The 20368-nt window shown below is 43.8% G+C and overlaps 1 protein-coding gene across 3 annotated transcripts in view; it reads right to left on the bottom strand.

Moving 5' to 3' along the window:
* Positions 1-20368, bottom strand: part of LOC138620696 (SPRY domain-containing SOCS box protein 4-like) — a 39631-nt gene that overhangs the window by 1990 nt on the left and 17273 nt on the right. For all 3 annotated transcript variants that reach the window (XM_069698145.1, XM_069698329.1, XM_069698239.1), the window contains exon 2: positions 12517-13405. In XM_069698145.1, the coding sequence (XP_069554246.1) occupies positions 12517-13225 (709 nt within the window). In that variant the 5' untranslated portion in view covers positions 13226-13405. The remainder of the gene's footprint in view (positions 1-12516; positions 13406-20368) is intronic.

Genomic DNA, 20368 nt, shown 5'->3' with positions numbered 1-20368 from the left:
AAAGGGGCTTTAGCCGTTTACACTTAACCATTTCGGCAACAGTACAGTTTGCCAATAGGGTTAAAGAAAGACCATGTAATCCTCTGATGTCCACAAACACTGGACAGACCGGCATGTTGCGGTTTAGCGTTGTCTGATGACGTAGTACTCTACAAACCAGAGTGGAAGCAGAAGCAGTGCTACGACAGAAATAATGTGGAGAAGTCTCCACACGATTTCGTTTCATTTTTCAGCAGGAGACTTTAATCCACTGCTACTTTATTACTGCCTACACTGCCCGTAGAAAGAGAAGCAGCGGGTAACAATATCAAATATGAATCAATATGCATACGTCACCTTCAATTTTTAATGTGCCAGTAGGCGATGCCAACTTCCCTCCCACCAAATTTGGATGGAGGCGATGTCTGCGTATGTCAGACAGACAGACTCTTAACTGCTGCCCCTTTATGGATGTCAAGCTGCTCCACCTGGAAGCACCATCTGGTGGAGCCGACCTCCTGCTGCTCCGAGTCCACTTATGCATCGCGTGAAGGACGCGAGGAGAGCCACTTACACCAAAACATAAAAACGCACACCGTGGCTCAGAGGGTGTAGATGGAAACGAAAAGTCTGTCCTCGTATCTGTCAACCAGCCTCACCTGCAGGATCTACTTCACTGTTACAGGTATTCACAACACAGCAGTCTCACTCATACTTGTAGCCTTGATGCAATGATTCACTGACAGAGCAAACGATTTCACGATAAAGACGTCTACTGTGTGAAGGCCCTGAAACGGGAGTATCAATAAATCATAGCATCAAGGCTATGAGTGTGTGTTAGCATCTGTTCAGTCGGCTCCTCGTCTACAGTTGTGTGCGCGCACGTGTGTGTGTGTGTGCGTGTGTGTGTGTGTGTGTGTGTGTGTGTGTGTGTGTGTGTGTGTGTGTGTGTGTGTGTGTGTGCGTGTGTGTGTGTGTGTGTGTGTGTGTGTGTGCGGTCACTGCGTTTCTTCTTTTTAACCTCAATTTAAAGCTGCAACATTAATAAGAATTCTGCTTCTGCCCAGGATTCGCTGCTGCAGATGAAGAGGAGGTTTAAAACACACACAGCTCATATTTATATACACACACACACGGATCCAAACAAGCCTCCTCTGTGACTGATTGAGCCGTTTCTCTCTCCGGTCTATTAAAAGCGCACCGCATTACCACAAACCGAGGCTCCCCGTACCGAACAAATACGAATACGTGACGTCTGGTCTGAAGAGTGTTCATGGAACCGGAGCGGACCGAGTCTGTCAGGACACCTCGGCCATTCCTCCGGGCTTGAACTGCTGCCCTTGTGGCTGCATGACCGCTGAGTGGTGAACGCAGCTAAAAGTAAACCGGAGCTTGTCTGCAGCGAGAGCTGGACAAGAACTAGATAAACATCGACTCTGCGTACATCAGGACTCAAATTAAAAGCAGCAGAAGTTTTCACTGAACGTTTGTTCGTATCGAACATGATGAACTCTCTGATGGTAAATTAGTTTTCATGCTTCACTTTGCCGTGTTATTTACAAATCACGGTGAACTTTTGCAGGATTAACTCATGGAATTCCTCTGCTGTGGTTTTGGGAAGCGACCTTTGAAACAGCAGTGAGGGGAAACGATGAAATCCAGCAGCTGACAGGGTGTAAAGAAATATGAGCACAGCTATCTGGATTTATCGGACTGCCCTGCGCTTAATGAAAAGTCTTTGTAAGGCCGCCTTGGGGACATGTGGCGCAGGGTGCATTCATTCGTAACCGCATCAACGTGCCCAAATCAGAGAGACGAGCTGAATGAACTCTGACTGAATGTGGAGAATGTGCAGTGATGCGTGCAATGAGACCGCACAGTTGATAACCCTTCACAATGGCAGGAGAAAAACTCGCCAGGACGATCACATCACATCCCTCCAACATCTTGTTACCTTCTGTCTGCGAAGGAGAGTCCATTTCTCAGCACACCAGCTTCACCAGATTAGAAAGTAAAACTCACACAAGCTGCTGGTGTAATCACGTCTCCGTTCAGCCTGCACCTTGTGACCAACTAAATTCTCGTGAGCGAGGGACCCGGAGATCCCGCTCCGAGATGGATGCACTCTCTGCTGGGCCTAACAGCACCTATCAGTCAATCCACCATCACCGCCCCACCATATAGGGAGTTTCCATAGTAACCAGCTCCTCACACCACCAGTCTGTGATGTCACGGCTATGCGAGTGTATAGTCACAGATGCACGTGTTACTTTCACAGCGTTGGGTCCAGATTTCTAAGTGTTGCTTATCTTGTTGCCAATTTAACTGTTTAACCAGCTGTTCAGAATAACACGGTGCGGATAGCTCTAAAGTAAACAAGAGGTTTTGCTTTAGCACATGTTCCACTACAAAATAAGTAGCTTCATGACAGGAGATCCTCGAAACAAGAACACAGCTGCACATATAACCAAACACGCTGTCTGAAGTGGAGGAAGGAGAAATATTCTGCAAAATTCTTTCAACATAACAGATTTTCTTCTCAATTATAAAAATGTGCTCCATACTGTGTTTTGTTTAGTTTTTTTTCCATCAGGCTTACTTTTAAAGAGGTTTATTTCAGCCCACAACTAATGTATATAATACTTGTTTTCCCTTCCAGTTTTGTACTTTAAGTTTCTGTATGTGCTTGTATCAGCAACAAGAAAGAAAAAAAAAAAAAAAAATCGATCAGATCGAGAGCAATGCTGCGATTAGAAGTGAACACTACAACTTGCAGTATTGTGACGACAGACAGTAGCATTGCTCTCTGACAGTGCTCTCCTCAGGGAGGAGGTGACGTGATGATTCTACAAACTTGCTAGAAACCAGCCAATCACTGCTGGCACAAACTGGTCTCCATGGTAAGGGTTGCCTGGGGCGACAAATGGCCCTGTCAGACACCGGTGATGAGCACCAACAGGAGGTACACACTGTCCATCCACCGGTGCCATTGACTAAACACTGATATGCCATCTATTTCAGAGCAGTTCTGCTCAAATGTGAACATAATGAAGAATTAAAGTGAGACTGGACGTATGGCGGTTCTACCTAAATACATTTTCATGTGCCGACAGGGGACCCGCTCTACATCGTTACAAATGATGTTTGCACTGTCTGTGAAATGGCCTCATTTGTCAGTTTGTGTATTCCTTGTGGGTATTTGTTTTCCTTTGCAATGGAGCTCTCACAGTTACGTTGACATTTATGATTTTAAAATATTTACATTACATGTTCTCGAAGTAAATATCATGACACCAACATCTGTGTGCCCATTTGAAGCAGCCTGTGCCGATTACTTGGAAGAAATTAATTTAGGTACAGAGAAGGCATGTGTCATGATTTTCGAATAGTCATTAAAATATAAAAATCTGGATAGTTTATGCGACTATCGTTCTTCCCCGTCACCCCTTGTTGTAATGTACTATTACTGTCAGAAGGTGGCGGTAATGCACCCAAAAGCTGTCCGTCAGATGGTATTAAACAGTCGAATAATGGTTGATTAGTTCCGATGGATTATCAAACTGTATTTTTGCTTGAAATACCCGTCCCTAGTGAAGCGTGGAGCTCTTTGCACATTCTTCATCCTCCCCGCGATCCCTCATGTACCTGTCGGTATGTGCCCTCGCCCCCTTCCCCTCAAGCACTCTCGTCTTCATTTTTTTGTAATGGCCAGAGACAAGTTTCTGACAGATTTATGGCACGCTAAAGAGGAGATGGAGTGTGGGAATGGCCGGTTCAGGATGACTGAGCGCCTGATGCACCGGTGGACAACAGAGACCTGCAGGCTGGCAGGCGCACACACCTACCTCACACTTAATCGAGAACAAAGTGGAGGAGGTAGGTTTGGGGCTGGCGGGCCGTCAGTGTGTCGGTTCTCACTTAGGTGAGGCGGCTTATGTGCAACCGGTGGTAGTTCTCTTCCATTTCTTCGATGAATCTGTGTGCAGTGCAGAGACATCAGTTCACTATGAGAGACAACACGACCCAGTTATGTCCTACTTAAAAAATAAGGGGTGAGACGGGTCCATCTTTTGGCACCGGTGCTCCAATTTACTGTTCCTGTAACTCCGCCCCCTTTTCCTCTGCCTTCCTTCGTTATGAGGTGCTCAGGCTCCCAGCCACGCTTATCTAACTGTTAAAGTTGTCTGGCCTGGTTTTAAGATGACAAGTGTACGTGTCTACATCCAAATGTGTGAACACGTCTCCAGCCCCCCAAAATGTTGTTCAGCGACAGGTCAAAGGAGGGAAAAAAGGAGGAGAAGAATATGTCTGGGAGTGGACAGAATCAGATCAATGATGTAGGAGATAAAACAGAGAATTGGGGCAGAACAGCGAGGCGGGCAGGAGGAGGGGATGTAACGGTGCGCGCGGTCGCTTCGTACCTAATTGGAAAAGCAGGTTTCCAAATTGAATAGCAAACCAATTGCTCGCTGAACTCGTCAGATAATGTCAGTGGAAAGAATTTGCATCGGCTTCTGACTTCCTATTACCTTGCACCAATGAGCCCGTGAGCTCCAGACTGAAGCATGGCGCTGCCATCAATTTGGTTCTCCTTGTGGTGCTCTCTCACTCTGCTCAGGAAATGGAGGCTATAAGCAGACGAGGCTATTGAGGGGAGCGCTGAAATACTGGAATGAGGTGGTAAACAGCACAGACACACACACACACACACACACACACAGACAGACAGACACACACAAATACTCAGCAACTATGTGTACATGTAAACAGATGTGATGGTTTCCTGGCTGAAGCTGCACAAGTTTTTAAGGGAAAGTTTGAATTGACCACGTTCCCGTTTCACTCTTGTTTTCCCAACTCGACTACTTCTTTCCTTTTAGCTGTTCTGACTGCGTACAACCACGCTCGCTGCAGTCTGGCCATCATGGGTGTGTTGTTAGACAAGATTACTTTATGATTTCTGTCCATTAGTTAGTTTTGGAACAAACTATTTCAGAAGTGCTTCATCAGAGAAGACATAATAAAAAATAGAAAATAAACAGGAGATCGGTGTAATCTCCTCAACGATGTACCATCACCGTGGACTTTTTTTTAATCAGCACTACACCAAAACCTCTGTTCAGAAGAGGTTGGAGGGCAGGACTGAGCACGTAAAAAAAAAACAGATTAAATACTGACAGGAAATGAATGAATCGTCAGCCCCTTGTTCAGACAACACACAGCTCCCACTGAAGAGGTACAGCCAAACGGGCAGAGATGAAGACGGGCTGTGCTGGAAGATAACAGGTAGAACAGCACAGTTTGACCTTCACTGGGAACAAAATCACGATACAAAGAGACATATTTGTCTATTTGCTAGTTAGCATTTCCTGGGAGACTGTTAACATCCTCAACCATCTCCAGACTCTTCAATTAGCTACTTCTGATTCCTGATGAGCTGGAATTTTTCAGTTCCTCAAATTAATTTAGCATTTATCAACAAATCCTTAAGACCAAACCTGCCAACTTGGCTTATTTGCAATTAGCTGAATTCCTGCCAGGACTTCTTGGTGTGAGCCCCCTACACGAACTCACTAGATCCAAATCACTCCTTTTCTTAGAAGCACAAAATGCCGAGACATTATTAATGAACCAAACGCAAAGCAACTTAAGGGTTATGACTATTTCAAGACAGAAACAAGCAGTTTTACTGGAACATTATGATCCTGAGTTTTCATCAGAGCATTAAAATATGCATGAAATGTGACTGCATTTCACCTTAGGTGGAAGCACTTATCTGAAAATCACTCACTCAGTCAAATTGGCCCAACAATCAAGCCCACTTAATAAGAGATTTTGGGAGCACTCTGATAGCCCAATGATTACAGCGCCTGCCACCTGCACTGCCTACAGTTTGAGCCCAGCCAGCGACTCTGCTGTTGCATGTCAACATCATCATTTCCAAAAAAAAAAAAAAATAAAAGGTTGTTTGACGTGTTTTATAAGGAGGTAATTTGTAACATCCGGTATGGTGGTTAAAAACAATTCTTTGAAATTTGATGTTTACCAGCTACACCACCATCACAGTGAATACTGCAACGACTGTGTGCGTCGACATTGAAAGTGTATATAAAGATGGACAGCAGGACAGCAGGACAGCTCTCCAGATATGTCTGCTACCATCTTTACATTTTGGCTGACTGTCATCCACATTTGTAGAGTCTATGGGAGATCCTCAACTGTTCACACTTCATTCCTGGTCTAAGCCCAGTTACCCATAATAAGCACATATGTGCGTCAACACAAGTGTGGAAATATTGTGGTGGATAATGAGTCTATTATCCCAGTGCATGCTGGGAGGCTTCCCTCCACATTGATCTGAAGTGGAAGAATATGATCGGCATCTGTGCCGACACTGTTGAGCGTGTGCAGAGGGAGACAATTTGATATAATTTAACTACGAATTCTGCATTTTCATTTAATGTTGGGACATTATTATAAATACAACAACGCAGGTTGTAGCTTTCCACCGAACACTCAGATGTCAGTGAGCAGAGAAGAGAAACAAATAGGCTCACTGATGAAATAAGCACTATGAACTGAAGTAATCCTGATTTAGAACAGGATGACGATCGATTTATATTTGAAATATTAGTGTAATATAGTTTCCAGAGCAACAACAGTAATGTTTACAACATCAAAGTCACTTTAAACTCAATAGGATCTCAGTGGAGACAAATGCAAAATGTCAAGAAAATAAATAATACATTTCTGATATCAAAGTAGTGAAGTTTAGAAAGAATGAAAACCACAGAAATCCACCGGCAGCTAAGTATTAACTAAGTCAAACTAAGATAAACAGACTACAGCTTCCATTTGAACTATTAACCAGCACACTGAAACTGACAGCAAGGCTGATGAAGATAATAACTCTCTACATGTTGATGCTTTTTAAACAACTGGTTTGATCAAGTACTGATCGTCCCTTTACTCAAAGGTTTTATTCTACTTTCAGTAACAAGTGTAGTTGTTGTCAACCCTTAAATCATTATCTCTCAGTTCAGCTGGTTCACGGTGTCCACCACCACCTCATTGCTGTCTGCGCTCAAACGTGGACCTGGACAGCAGAGGAGGAGACGGAGAGGACACCGCCAGCTCCGGTCAGTCGACAAAGTGCGAGTGGTTTGTGTTTGTGGTTATTATTATGTAAAAGGTAGAGCAGCACGATCAATCATATCAAAAACACAATCTTGACTCATACATGTATGAGATCTCATTAAAAAAAAAAAAAAAAAAAAAAGAATCTGACACATTGTTATTCAGCACGTCTGCTGCATTAAAACAAGCTTCTCCCTCGAAAGATGATATTGTGATGCCATGTGATGCAAAGCTGCAGAAACCGTCAGTAAGAAATGTTCAAGACATCGGCGGAAAGGAAACTGAAAAATACTTGTTACGGTTGTTTTAGAAGAAAAGAGACTGGAACTGATTGTTTTTATGTTCAGCGTCAGATTCATGAAGCTGCTGTAATCAATATGAAAACGTGAGAGCTCGCTTTCTGTCAACAAAGCTGATGTGCTGGTTCTCTATCAGGCTCCATCATATCTTTTGTTACGTTACGGTAGCAGGTAGAGTGAGTAAAATAAACATTTGCATATGGCAAACCTTTGGCCGACAAACTAGTGAGCAAGCTGCCTGGTCAACAATTAACCACCCACCTATCCACACAAAAAAAAAGTCAGATAGACCGTTTCCAGAGGAAACTGCCAACACAGTTGGGTGTGGAAACACTGAAAGAAAGGATTAGTGTTGAAAAGGAAGAGGAGGGAAAAGGAGAAAGACAGTTAAAAAAAAAAAAAAAAAAGCGGGAGGGAGGAGGTGAAACACAATGAGAGTTGGAGTCAAATAGGGTTCATTTGCAAAAGGGGAAGGCAGGCATGTCAGTAGTGTGTGTGTGTGAAACACTTCCTCTTCTCTGGTGTAAATGAGTTTGGCACAGCTTGTTGCCACTGCACTGGCCGGGTCACTGTGGAGTCATGAGGCCTGCTGCGGTGGAGAGAAGAAGATAGCTTTCCAAGACCGGGAGGAGGAGGAGGAGGAGGAGAAGGACAGCGTGATGCAGCAGCCCTTTTGTTTTTTACTAAAAGATGAAACTGATAAAAACTGATAAAAATCATGCCTCAGTGGGGTTGGCTTTCTAGCGTCTCTGGGACTGAGGGCCAAAGGACTAACGCAGTCAGGATGAGAAACTGCATTAATGTGGGGTATTAAGGGACAATAGAGACAGGAGAGAAATGTATAAGGATACTTATCTCTTCTAGCTTCCCAGGGAGTAAGACATGGATAGTAAAGGAGTCAAAGAAGAAGACGAAGAAAAAAAAAAAAAGCCTGAATGGACTACAAGACAAGTGAAAGAGCAAGAATCCAGAAATTGAATCCTCTTTGAGGTCTGGGAATAAGGGAGTACTGCCATCTCCGGGCATACATATTGATGCCTCTATTCTTCTCTACATTACATGGAGAAGAGTCTACTGCCTGATATCGTACACACCGATCTCTCGTGTGCACTCTGACAGAACATGAGCTCTTCTGAACACTGAGGACGACTGAACTCAATTAGTATCATTTCCATTGAATTAGGCAGCCGTATACGGAGGAGGAAAGAAAATAGGACAATAATGTCGTTCCACATGTCAGTACTATTATCTCTGATGTTTATAATGAAGTGAAATGAAAAGACAAAAACAAAAATAAGTGATGTGTGTTCAGGCTCTAAAGCATTTCTATTAACATCCTCCCTTTTCTCATCACCACGCTTCATTAGAGTAGCAAAAAAAAAAAAAAAAAAAAAAAAAGCAGACGGATTTAACTATTGAAGCACTTCTCTGACTGAAACTGGCTTACAAGCACACAGAAGTACATTTGTTACCGACAGAACGGCTGATTCCACAGTGGGGTCTGTCAGGTCTAAGAGGGGCTGAAAGGACATCTGACACAGCTGCATCTATTTTTTTTCATGATTCCAGCCTTGATGCTAAATCCATATTTGTGGTGCAAATCTGATTATTTTTGTTTACAATATGTTTGTTAATGCGATCCAACGCCGATACCAGACAACATGAGGAAAATTAATAACACATTAATGGCCTAAAGTCCCACGCATAATCAGACAAGTATGTCAACACACATCGTGCAAGAAAAAGCTCTTATCAACCGTTCTGTGGAATAAAGAGCCAAAAGAAACATCTCACCCTTCTTCAGTTTTGAGTTGAGTTCCACCTGACCTTTAAAATCTTAGAAAATGTGAACCAGGTCACAAACAAAGAAAAATGTCCTTTAACTCTCCCACAAAAGAAAGCAGGAAGCCTACAGTTTTGTATAAATCAGTCCTGGATCCACACATCCCAAACAATCAGAAGAGGAATCTAAAAGCAGCAGAGGGCCACGTGGTGGAAGATGATTCTCGGTGTTATCAGTGTCACTTGCTGTCCAACCACTTAAAAGTCTGTTAATATCATGTTCAAATTGCATCTTCACAGTTTTCTGCCTCCGTCAACCGGTCCGCAGTTTACACGCATGTGTCCAGATTCATATAAATTATGGACGTGGCCTCTGACCTTGTAAATATAAAACGTCATCATTTCATCCTGCTGGACATTTTTGTGACGTCACAGTTATCGTTGACCTTTTGGCCACCAAGATCTACCCGGCTAATCCTTGAGTCCAAGTGAGCTTTGTGTCAAATTAGGATAAGGCGATGTCTACCAAACTGCCGTATGACAAGCTGTAGAAGAGCCCCCGCCCTTATGCACAGTTCATTTATCTACTGCAGTGCACAGCCCGGCCCTCTCAAACCCACCACACAGTTCAGGTCGTGAATTACAAACTCTAGTGTTGAGATATTTGCAAATGCGAGATACACCATAAATGTCTAATTGACGTATCGTCCATCACCGCAACCCTTTGCTAAATTTGAAGAACTTCCCTCAAGGTGATCCTGAGATATTACATTCACAATAATGGGACAAACGTGAGGTCATGAGGATCTTTGACCTTCAAAATAAAAAAAAAAAGGGCTCCTCGAGTCCAGGTTTAATGTTTGAGACAAATTTAAAGAAATTCCCTCGAGGTATCCTGAGAGGTTTTGTCCACGAGAATAAGACAGAGGGACAGACAACCTGAAAACAAAATGCCTCCAGCCTCAGCTTTCACCACCTTGAAAGAATGAAAATAATGCTTCAAACTATTTTAAACTAACCAAAAACTAATTTCACTTCCGTTGCAGATGTTACTAAATATTAGTACAAGATCTCACACAACAAGACGGTGAGAAAAGTTCACACACCACCGGCAACAATTACGATCCTCCTAACTGATAACAGATTCTCTACGACACCATGTCTGCATGAAACAGGACAATTACCCCCCCCCCCCCCACACACACACACACACACACACACACACACACACACACACACGCACGACAGACACACACGACACACACAGGACACACAGGTTTCCCACTATGCGAGGCCAGACACTGAGCTCAGAGGCACACTGGGACATCCTCCAGAGCTCCTCCTAAACTGTCTGCTGTCCACAAGTAAACACACATCACACATGGCCCGCAGCCATGGACATGGTGTCCATGGCACAGCGTCGGCGACGCCCCCAGCCTGCTTTGGGTCTTTGTGCAACATCCAGGCAAGAGATGAAGCGACAACTGCAGGCTATTATACAATCTAAGACAAGTCCATTCGCTGGAATGATGACAATTCACAGAAAAGAGCAGCGGGGCAGAAAAACACGGAGAAGGAGACAAGGGGGGCCACACACACACACACACACACACACACACACACACACACGCACGCACGCGCGCGCACGCACACACACACACACACACACACATGCACAAACACACACGCGCACACACGCACGAACGTGCACACACACACACACACACACACACACACACACACACACACACACACACACACACGCACGCACTGATCTTTATGATGACTTTGGGACTGCGGTGTAACGGATCTTCCTCTTTCACCAGAGTTGGATACAGTTTTCTTGTTTTGCTCTCTGAGCGTGTGGAAGTTCAAGAACCAGGGTCTGAGGGTTTGAGAGAGTGGTGTTGAACCATAGGAGGAAGTGAAGTAGAAATAGTACGCATTAGCACAGAGAACATGTTTAAGCAGCTTCCTGTTGGTAAACAAAGCAGCAGGCTCCCTCTCATTGTAAGCTTTTTATAGATCAGTGCAGACAGAAATGTGCACTGCATTTCCATCCTCCGTGCTCTCAAAGACAAATCTCCAGGGAAAAGTCCTCTCCGTCTTTCCTCAAACCTTCCACGCTGACATTTACAGAGAGCCAACACCAGGTCGAAGTATGTGAAAATAATCCACACTATTACTACTTATTGAAACCGTAAAATTTATATTAAACACACACATATGACACAGTAAAGAGAGTGTTTCAGTCCCACTAAGGACTGCATGACTTAGACCCCAGACGGTTAGGAGCTTCGTGACAGCTGCCAAAAATGACTCAGTGGCCTGATACAGACTCTTCTATCTAGCCTCAGAACAACTGCACTTTGTATCCCACTAGTCAACACACATGACTAGTCAAAGCCTGTGACTGATGACTGAACACACACTTCCCTCTCTCCCTTCTGGTTCCGTCACTGGACTCCCAAGTTGTTAAAGCACAACTCGCACCCTGGGCTGCTGCATCCTTAACGAGCCGGTCTAAATATAAGCCTATGCTGAATTGAAGCCATAAACACGACATGTCCACACTGTGAAAAACTACCTACCACAACCACCTCTCCACGGTGACGCAAATGCAAACAGCAAAACTAAAACAGTCTCTCGTATTTGACAGACGATCGGGTAAACAGAGCTGGGAGTTACTGGCTTCTCATGCGGTGCAAGTTATTACAGTGATATATAAAACTCAATTCTGTGTGTGCATGTTTACTACAAATCTAGTTCGAGCAAGTATCGGCATGGAGGCAGTGCATTAACTTATCCTAAAAAGCTGCATGACGAGAGCGTATGCTAAACTTCAACAGGGATTAGGCTGAAAAGTTACAGGATAAACACATTTTCTGACATCAAACACAAGCAGACGAGAAATTGGGAGCACCAGGATGTCTTGTTTAGGAAGACGCTGCGCCATTTCCTGTACCGTCAGGAGAGAAGGAAAAAAAAAAAAACACACTCTGGAAGCTGCTGCTCTAAATGCTGCCATTTAACATGTTTTGATCAATTATACAGCGCCAATATTCAACACTGTCAGCAAACAAACAGCAGAAGGGAAGAGCAGGTGTTGGGGCTGACGAGTAACGACAGCGGGGACAATAAAAAGAAATGTGACAAAAATTCCCTGTTATACATCCTCATACATCATAATGACGGTGATCTGTTGTGCCAGTCAGTACGCACATCATTTTAACAGAACTAAAGGTAGTGAAAAACATAAATGCTCACTTTACACAAACACATCACAGTTGGCGTTCGTGTGCGTCGGTGTTGTACTTACGATCGAGTCCGTTGACGTAGCGGATGGACACTTCACAGTGGCCCCACACGGCACTGACGATGGGATACAGTCTCTTGCCCTTAAGCCCTCTAAAAGCCACTCCCAGATACTGTCCGTCCACCATGAAGCTCAGCGTCCCTTCATCCATATCCAGAATTACTGTCAGACAGTCTGGAAGCACAAATGACTCGTCTGGCTCCAGGAAACACGGGTACGTGGGCGCCGATGTGGAAACGGGTCGGTTCTTTCCATCGTGGTAGAGTCTGTTCCGACCCAGGTCCCAGCCCCAGGACTCGGAGTCCGAGCCCACCAGGGCTGTGTAGCCCACCGAGTGTAAAGGTGCTTCGGCGGTGGCCACGCCTACGACAGCATGTGTGCCCCTTTGTCTGGCCGGCCAGTGAATCCTCCACACGTGGAGGCCCCTGGTGTAGCCCACCCTGCTCCGGATACAGTCTGTGCTCTGTGCTACGGGGTGCCGGTGAAACGTCAGCTTGTCGTCCTCCTTGACAAACACATTGAGCGATCGGTCGTCGGGGTTCCAGGCGTGGCGAAGTTGGGTCTCGGGGCTGGCCGAGGGCATGTCCAGCAGTAAGTCCAGTCTGGGGGGCCGGCAGAAATCGGGGCCCCGTAGTTCGCGGCGCACCGGCCGGTACGAGGGCTCCCCGCGTACATCCACTGACTTGATGCTGCCCGAGATCTTCTGGCCCATGGCTGGGTGGGTCGAAGGGAGGAAGGGACAGAGGGGAGGGAAGTGGACGGACCGAGGGTGGTAATGAGGGGCCGGTAGGTCCTGACGTTACCTCATGAGCGCAACGGCAACACTGTGGGTCCTGGGTGGAAAGACGCTGTTGGACACACACGCTGTCTTCAGCCAGGGGGGACCACACTCCTGAAACACACAAAAACACACGTTCTGTGTCTGATGTCGTCTACAGATGTTTAATGTGCGTTACTTGTGGCTAATCAGTGATTACCGAGCCGACAGGACAAAGCAACCGCTCCACCACTGTACCTGATTTGACTAGAACACGTTTCAATGGGATACAGTACTCCAGTAAAAGGGTGAACTGTCTCATCGTTTATAGTTGATACAGACTGCTTGCATTTTCAATTAACAAGGAGATTTTTAAAATGATTTTGTCCAAATTTAACAACAATGACCATGTTAATTTAACTGTGATAGCCTGAAACTTTTGAAAATCATAAATCTACACCGTTTTGTCAAGAGACTGATGTGACAATTGGCAGAAAATGTATCTGCAACTTGTTTCCCAGCAAAAATGCCAAACATTTGATGGTTCCAGCTTCTCGCACTAATCCTTTCTGCAACTCTGAGGACTTTTCCCTCCCGACCAGACTCACTGTGGCGGTTTTAGTAAAGTGAACATCAGTGACTTTTGGACATTTGAAGATCTAATCCAGGATTCTGGTAAACTGATAAATATTTGTGCAGTTTTCTAATGATTTAAAGACTACTAACTATTAATACATTCATTAAGAAAACAACTGGTGATTAATTGATCATGAAACTCAACGTTAGCTGCAGCCCTACTTGGCTTCTAGAACTCGATAAGCAAAAAGACTTTGCACATCAAACGCAGAGACTAGAAAGGACAGAAGCAGAAAGCAGTGATTCCTTCCAGCGAGAGCTGCGGATCAAAAGCAGAAATGAAGGATGAGCTTCTCTTCACTTCTAGCATTACTCTTGAAAACAATTTTCCTTATTGTTTTGCCAATTTGAAAGGTGAACACATGTTTGACTTTCCTTGTGTGCAAATGTATCTGTTTGCCACTGGATACCTTGACAGTAATTTGGAAACTATGCGATAAACAAAGAAAAGGAAGCAGCCGTCTAGACATGCGAGCTGTGTCTGATGGATAACAAGCTGGGAGCACGACACCCAGCAACACCAACACTGGTTATTATCAAACATATTTCAGAGACCACCCCAGCAGCACTGGGTTTTGTTACAGATCCAGATTACTAATGACCTCCTGAGATAACGCATTCACTGTTCAAATAGTACAATACGCTGCAGACTGAACATAAGCATTTAGGTCTCACAACATTTTTGGTCACAGAAATTCAATGTGAAAGCCTCAAATAATTAAACGGTAACAAAGAAACCAGGATGATTTTCTGAAACTTGCGGCTGACTTCCTGTAAAGTCATGCAGAGTGCATCTCTTAGTCAATCCCTCCTTCACCGAGCAAACAAATGTGATGCAATTCATATTTTATAAGTCTATAAGAAAATACAACATGCTGAGCTTTCACAGCAAGCAAGACTGAAAGCCCCGAGCTACTTCCAAACACAGGTGCAGAGCTTCCCTGTATGACCGAGCTGTTCCCAATCTGCTGCATCAACTTTACTCTTTGTCCTCTGTCGTTCTTTCCGATGCTTTTCACGCTCCCCTATAGTTTCTTGGGTGTGATTCTTTCAGGGAAATATAGAACAATAACAAGTACTGACTCAGCAGACGAGACTGCTGTGAGTGTGTAGACGAGACTGAAACCAGTGATGACATTTAAACCGATGCAGCTTAAACCCTTTTTCAAAGTAAAAAGGCAACAAATGGAAACTACTTAAACTTGTCACCTTCTGCAAACATATACGGAGTCGCACAGCGTGAGACCGTGTTGACGGTGTTTAATAAGGCTGCTTTGTTATTTCTTAAGTTTAGGGGTGAATGGTAAACTACATTCCCACAGACCAGAGGTCCAATTCAGCAGCGTCTCATTGGCCATGGATCTTTTTCTAACGATTAAGGCACTCAAATACTAGCACGCTTGCAGTAATCAAATACAAATAAATAAATCACTCAACTGTATTGTCTCAAAAATAAAGTAAAGGTTATAAAAAAAAAAGTAATTAGACACATGTAAGATATTTATAATTAACAGTAAAGCGAGCAGAGCAGAAAGAACTGCAGTGTGTAATGTTGGTTTTTTATTTTTTTTTTTAAATCAACATTGAAAACACAGACAAGATGTCTGTGTTTTCTGCATAAAATTAATGGGAACCAGGACAGGGAAGAAAAAAAAAAGCTTCATATCTCAGCTAGTGCGCTGAACCACACAGTGTGAGCACAGAAGTTGCAAACTGAGAGTTAACACGTCGTCGTACACAATGAATAACAAATATCAGTGTGTCTGGCCAACTCTGCATGCTGGAGCTGGAAGGTCCAGGAGCATAAAGACTGTTTGGATCACATGACACACTGAACAAAGGAAGTCTCTCACCAAACCTGATGTACAGTTACACCCATATTAGAAACAGTGTTGGGCGTTCCACACCTGGAAAATCTTCTTAAAGGCAGGCGCACATTACTTTGGTTTCTGATCACAATACAGAGCGACCAAAACATTTTCCCGTGCTATAGCTCTGTGTTTCTCATTTCTGTTTAAATGTCAGCAAGTAAATATATTGTGAATTATGGAGGCGATGATGAAGGGGCAACAGCTCAGACGACAGGTCTAATTACTCTCAATTTACGCACTCACCAGCAGACGAAGTCTTCTGCACAACATTATCTCATGACTACAACCCATGAAGAGAGAAGTGCCCCATTTCCATATTAATTCATTTACACCACCAAAGATGACGCATGGAGCCATTTCGGGACAGTCACAGCCAAATGCATCGGCAGACAAAGAGATCGTAATCCCACAGGCCATCGACCGCTCAGCTGACATTTATGAACGTGTAACATACGTGCAACATACAAAGCCTGCCTGCTCATGCGCACACAGATTTTGCTGGCAATTCGTCAAGCATTAACTCTCAGCGGGGAAACACTGGGCCAAATAATTAGGAGACAACCTGAAAGAAGGGATTCATGGGTAACGGGGTGAGCACAAGATGTGACCAAACAAAAAGACAAATCGGTTACGTTTCAGGTACCTTATCAGATTTAAAGTAACCAATTCATCTCCGATACATACAGTGACATGCCACAGTGGCCGAGTCTGGCTCGCACAATCAATTCATACATTTTAGGAAGCCGTTATTAAATCATTACATGTGGGTTTATAAATATGGTGCATGGTGGGAAGACAGATGATGCCAACTTTGTCTAATAATATAATATAAATTTACTAGAAATGACCAAGCTATTAATTCAAAATAATATTTTTAGCTTGTGTGTGCTACACAGCCAATAAAACAGTGTCATATTAATAAGAGTGGATAGAAAAAACAAACATTAACGTCTACATTGTGTTAGATCCAAGCCGTATCCACTATTTAGCATTCCAGCCAGGTTGTCTGGACAGCGAGGCCCAGTGGCAGAGGGGTGGTCCCGTCATCCTCTCTATGAAAGCCCTTTGGGAATATTTGATGTCATCCACATTGAGCTGCTGACATCAAAAGGACATTCCCAGCTGGTGGATATCAAACTTCAAATCAACTTCACCCCAGTGCTTGACCAGCAGCTCTGCCTGTGCCCTCCTGTGCAGAGCGCTGTCCCTCACACACACACACACACACACACACACACACACACACACACACACACACACACACACACACACACACACACACACACACACACACACACACACACACACACACACACAACTGTAACAGATTGAGTCCTTTATAAAAAAAAATAAAAAAAGAGAAAAAGATGGTACTCTGAAAAACTAGGGCAGGTTTTAACCCGACATTGTAACACACTGGTTAATAACTGCAAGGAGAACAAACAACGAGGAACCCGGATCATTGCAACACTGTCGCCCTGACGGTACAGGACAGGACAGGACTTCTTCACACATCCGCTCCACGACCGGCATCACAAAGTGTATTTCGACGGTCAGTTACTAAAGTGTATTGATTTTTAAAGTTAGTACAGGCAGTCCTCAGAGCTCTTCAGGGGAAACAATATTTCCACAGCGGATTATTTCCTGAAAAACTGCATATTGGGCCGTCGTTGATACTATCACAGAGCATTATTCATATCAGTCACGCGGTGAGAACAAAATCATAGACACAATAACAGAGTTGTGAATGAAAGTTCAAATGTCAGAAAATATGTAACAAAAAAAATGTTGGCTACAATTTCCTGGAGCCAAAAGTGGCTTCTATGAAGTCTTCTGCCCAAACAACTGTCCTAAAACCCAGAATATTCACTTCTTAATGATTTGAAACAAGAGAAAAGCAGTAGATCGTCACACTGGAAAAACATTAACGAGATTGAGTTTTGCAGAAAAAAAATGAAAAATTATTATTTAATTATCGAAATAACTTTCAATTTGTGTCAATCAACTAATCATTAAATCAAGTGACCAAGTGTTTGAGCTCTGATCTATTTAAGTGACCTTGTGCTTCCAACAGCAGCCAAAACAAAGTGATCCAGACTCATTCATTTTAAATGAGCACTGAGACCGGGAGATATTTGGGGCATCAGGAGTCAAGGTTATGATGTCGCAAAAAGAGCAAATAGCATTAAACACTTTCACACCGAGAATTGGAATCATTAAATGATTTAAAAGTTTAATGTGAAAATAGTGAAGCAGGTTGAAAAACGTAATACATGTTACCCATCGATATGAGCCACTACGAATCTCTTCTCCCCCAAAGAACAGGACGTCGACAGCTTTTCATCTATTCTCCATCACATCCAGTACCTACAGTATTCATAAACAGACTTTGCCTTCTAATGTGCAACACAGAGGAAAATCAAGAGAAGCGGAGGCTGCTGGTTTAATATTAAAAAGCTTAGTGAAAGGATGGAAGAGGAGCTGGATGTGAAGAAGGTCAGCGTTGATGAAGAGTGTCCGAAGAGATGAGAGCGAAGGAGAAGCAGAGGAGGAAGATGAAGGAGAGGAGAGATGAGAGAAGTGATGACAGAGGAGAAAAACACTGATAGGGCAGGTGAGTGATGGGCGATGATGGGAAAAAGGAAAAGTGCAAGAATGAGGGGACGAGATGTGACGTCTCAGCCGACACTCCTTCAGATTATGAAAGCTGCATTTAGAGGAAAGGATTATCCAGCGGCACGAGGGACCATCGCTGCTGCATCTGCTCCACGTTTGACTTCCATCTCCTCCACTTCTTTAAAACAGCAGATCTCAGCGTGAGCCCCACGGCTCCGGGTGGAACAGAGACAATGCAAAGAGGAGCTGACACAGTTCAAGACGCGACCGGACCCGAATCCACGACACAAACTTGTTATCTCACGCAAAGGGAGCCAGCGACATGGAGAAAGCTGCTGGTGGCGTGACAACCGTTGTTAGCATATCAAACAGACCGTCTTGGCACAAGTAACCCCCACTGAAACACACACACACACACACACACACACACACACACACACACACACACACACACACACACACACACACACACACACACACACACACACACACACACACGCACACACACACGCACACTCACACAGCTTAAGGGCACAGTAATGCAGAGTAGTAATGCAGGGACTCAAACACACAGACACTTCCAGCAGCACATGATGACACAGGTCTGAGTACACATGTACACAACCTCTCACTCAGTAAACAAAAGTCATTTTGAAAATCTCGGCGGTCGTTACGGCGATGGATAAATGGGAAGAGACGGTTTGAACGATAGCACCTAGACTGTACGTGTGACCTTTACACTTCCTGTCCGACTGCATTCGCACCCCCCACAGACCCGAGGATCACACGGAAATATATCGATTTAATGACAACGAGACAACGGGAGCAGGAGGTGGCGAGACGAGACACAAACAGAAGTGTAAACTGATGCCTGAAGGACAGCCAAACGCCCACAGTAGAAAACATCAACAGTGGTTCAATCCTGACTGAATTCCACTGCAAGTTTCTCAGAGTTCTGCACAGTGCCTTTTAAAAAAAAAAAAAAAAAAATTCTGACAAGACATAAAACAAAACAAAAGCCGACGCCATCGTGCAAAGCCACAATAAATAAAAGACAGTTACAGTGTCGGTTGCAATTTCTTTATCAGCCACACTTCTGAATCGTATTCTGAGGATGTATCAAGAGATGCCATTAGAGATTCACAGTGCAGTGAAAATGTTGGGTTTTTTTCTGAAATGTTGGGCCTGTTTTGGAGTTTTACTGTATTACATGTGTATAGTACACATGTATATTACATACATTTTAATATACTGTAGCTCTTTGGTGTGTTTGTGTGCAGTTCATCAGAGGAGCTTGGGCAATCCAGAAACTGCATCTTTCAGCCAATGTGATTTTAGGTTTACACTGTATTATTATTTTTTTTTTTTGTAAATTGTATTGTGTATTGTTTTGTTTTTCTGTGTGCAAAGGAATAAAGTGTGATATGAATCAAGGATATTATTACAACTCCACTCACAGCTTGTTTTAATCGACGTGAAGCAAAACTCAGAAATCAGGACCTGCTGCTCGACGCAGAACCTGCTGGCGAGCTGCCATAAAGCTAAAAACATTTACATCAGATGGAAGTTGCCACATCAGCATTTCATGTTGCCCTGTGTTGTCCCCTTTCCATTATGATCATGCTTATAAGAGTGTTTTATCTAACTAATCAAATTTGTTGGATTGTAAAATGTCTTTCGTACCCCCACCTTCAGCTTCACACCTTTCTGACATGAGATCATTGGATCTGTTTCCAAACGTTTCTGTTCTTTCAGAAACCAATGATCCTACACCGTCTCCCACTTCAACTTCAAAAGAGGTGAGAAAGGAGCCAAGATTTGAATTCCTCCCCAACACTTTTTATTCTTGACACGCTGCAGCACTAGAAATGAACAAAAACAGGTGCAGTTATTCCCATATTTTACTGACGGTGCATCTCCCAACCCCTCATGATAGCTGGCTTTTCACTCTTCACACATTTCGAATGTTGCCGTT

This window comes from Brachyistius frenatus, unplaced genomic scaffold (assembly GCF_029030835.1).
Source record: "Brachyistius frenatus isolate BFR_SWC_R1_liver_20210118 unplaced genomic scaffold, ASM2903083v1 Contig_1, whole genome shotgun sequence".
Taxonomy (NCBI): Eukaryota; Metazoa; Chordata; class Actinopteri; family Embiotocidae; genus Brachyistius; species Brachyistius frenatus.
This window is presented reverse-complemented; position numbering and strand designations above follow the sequence as displayed.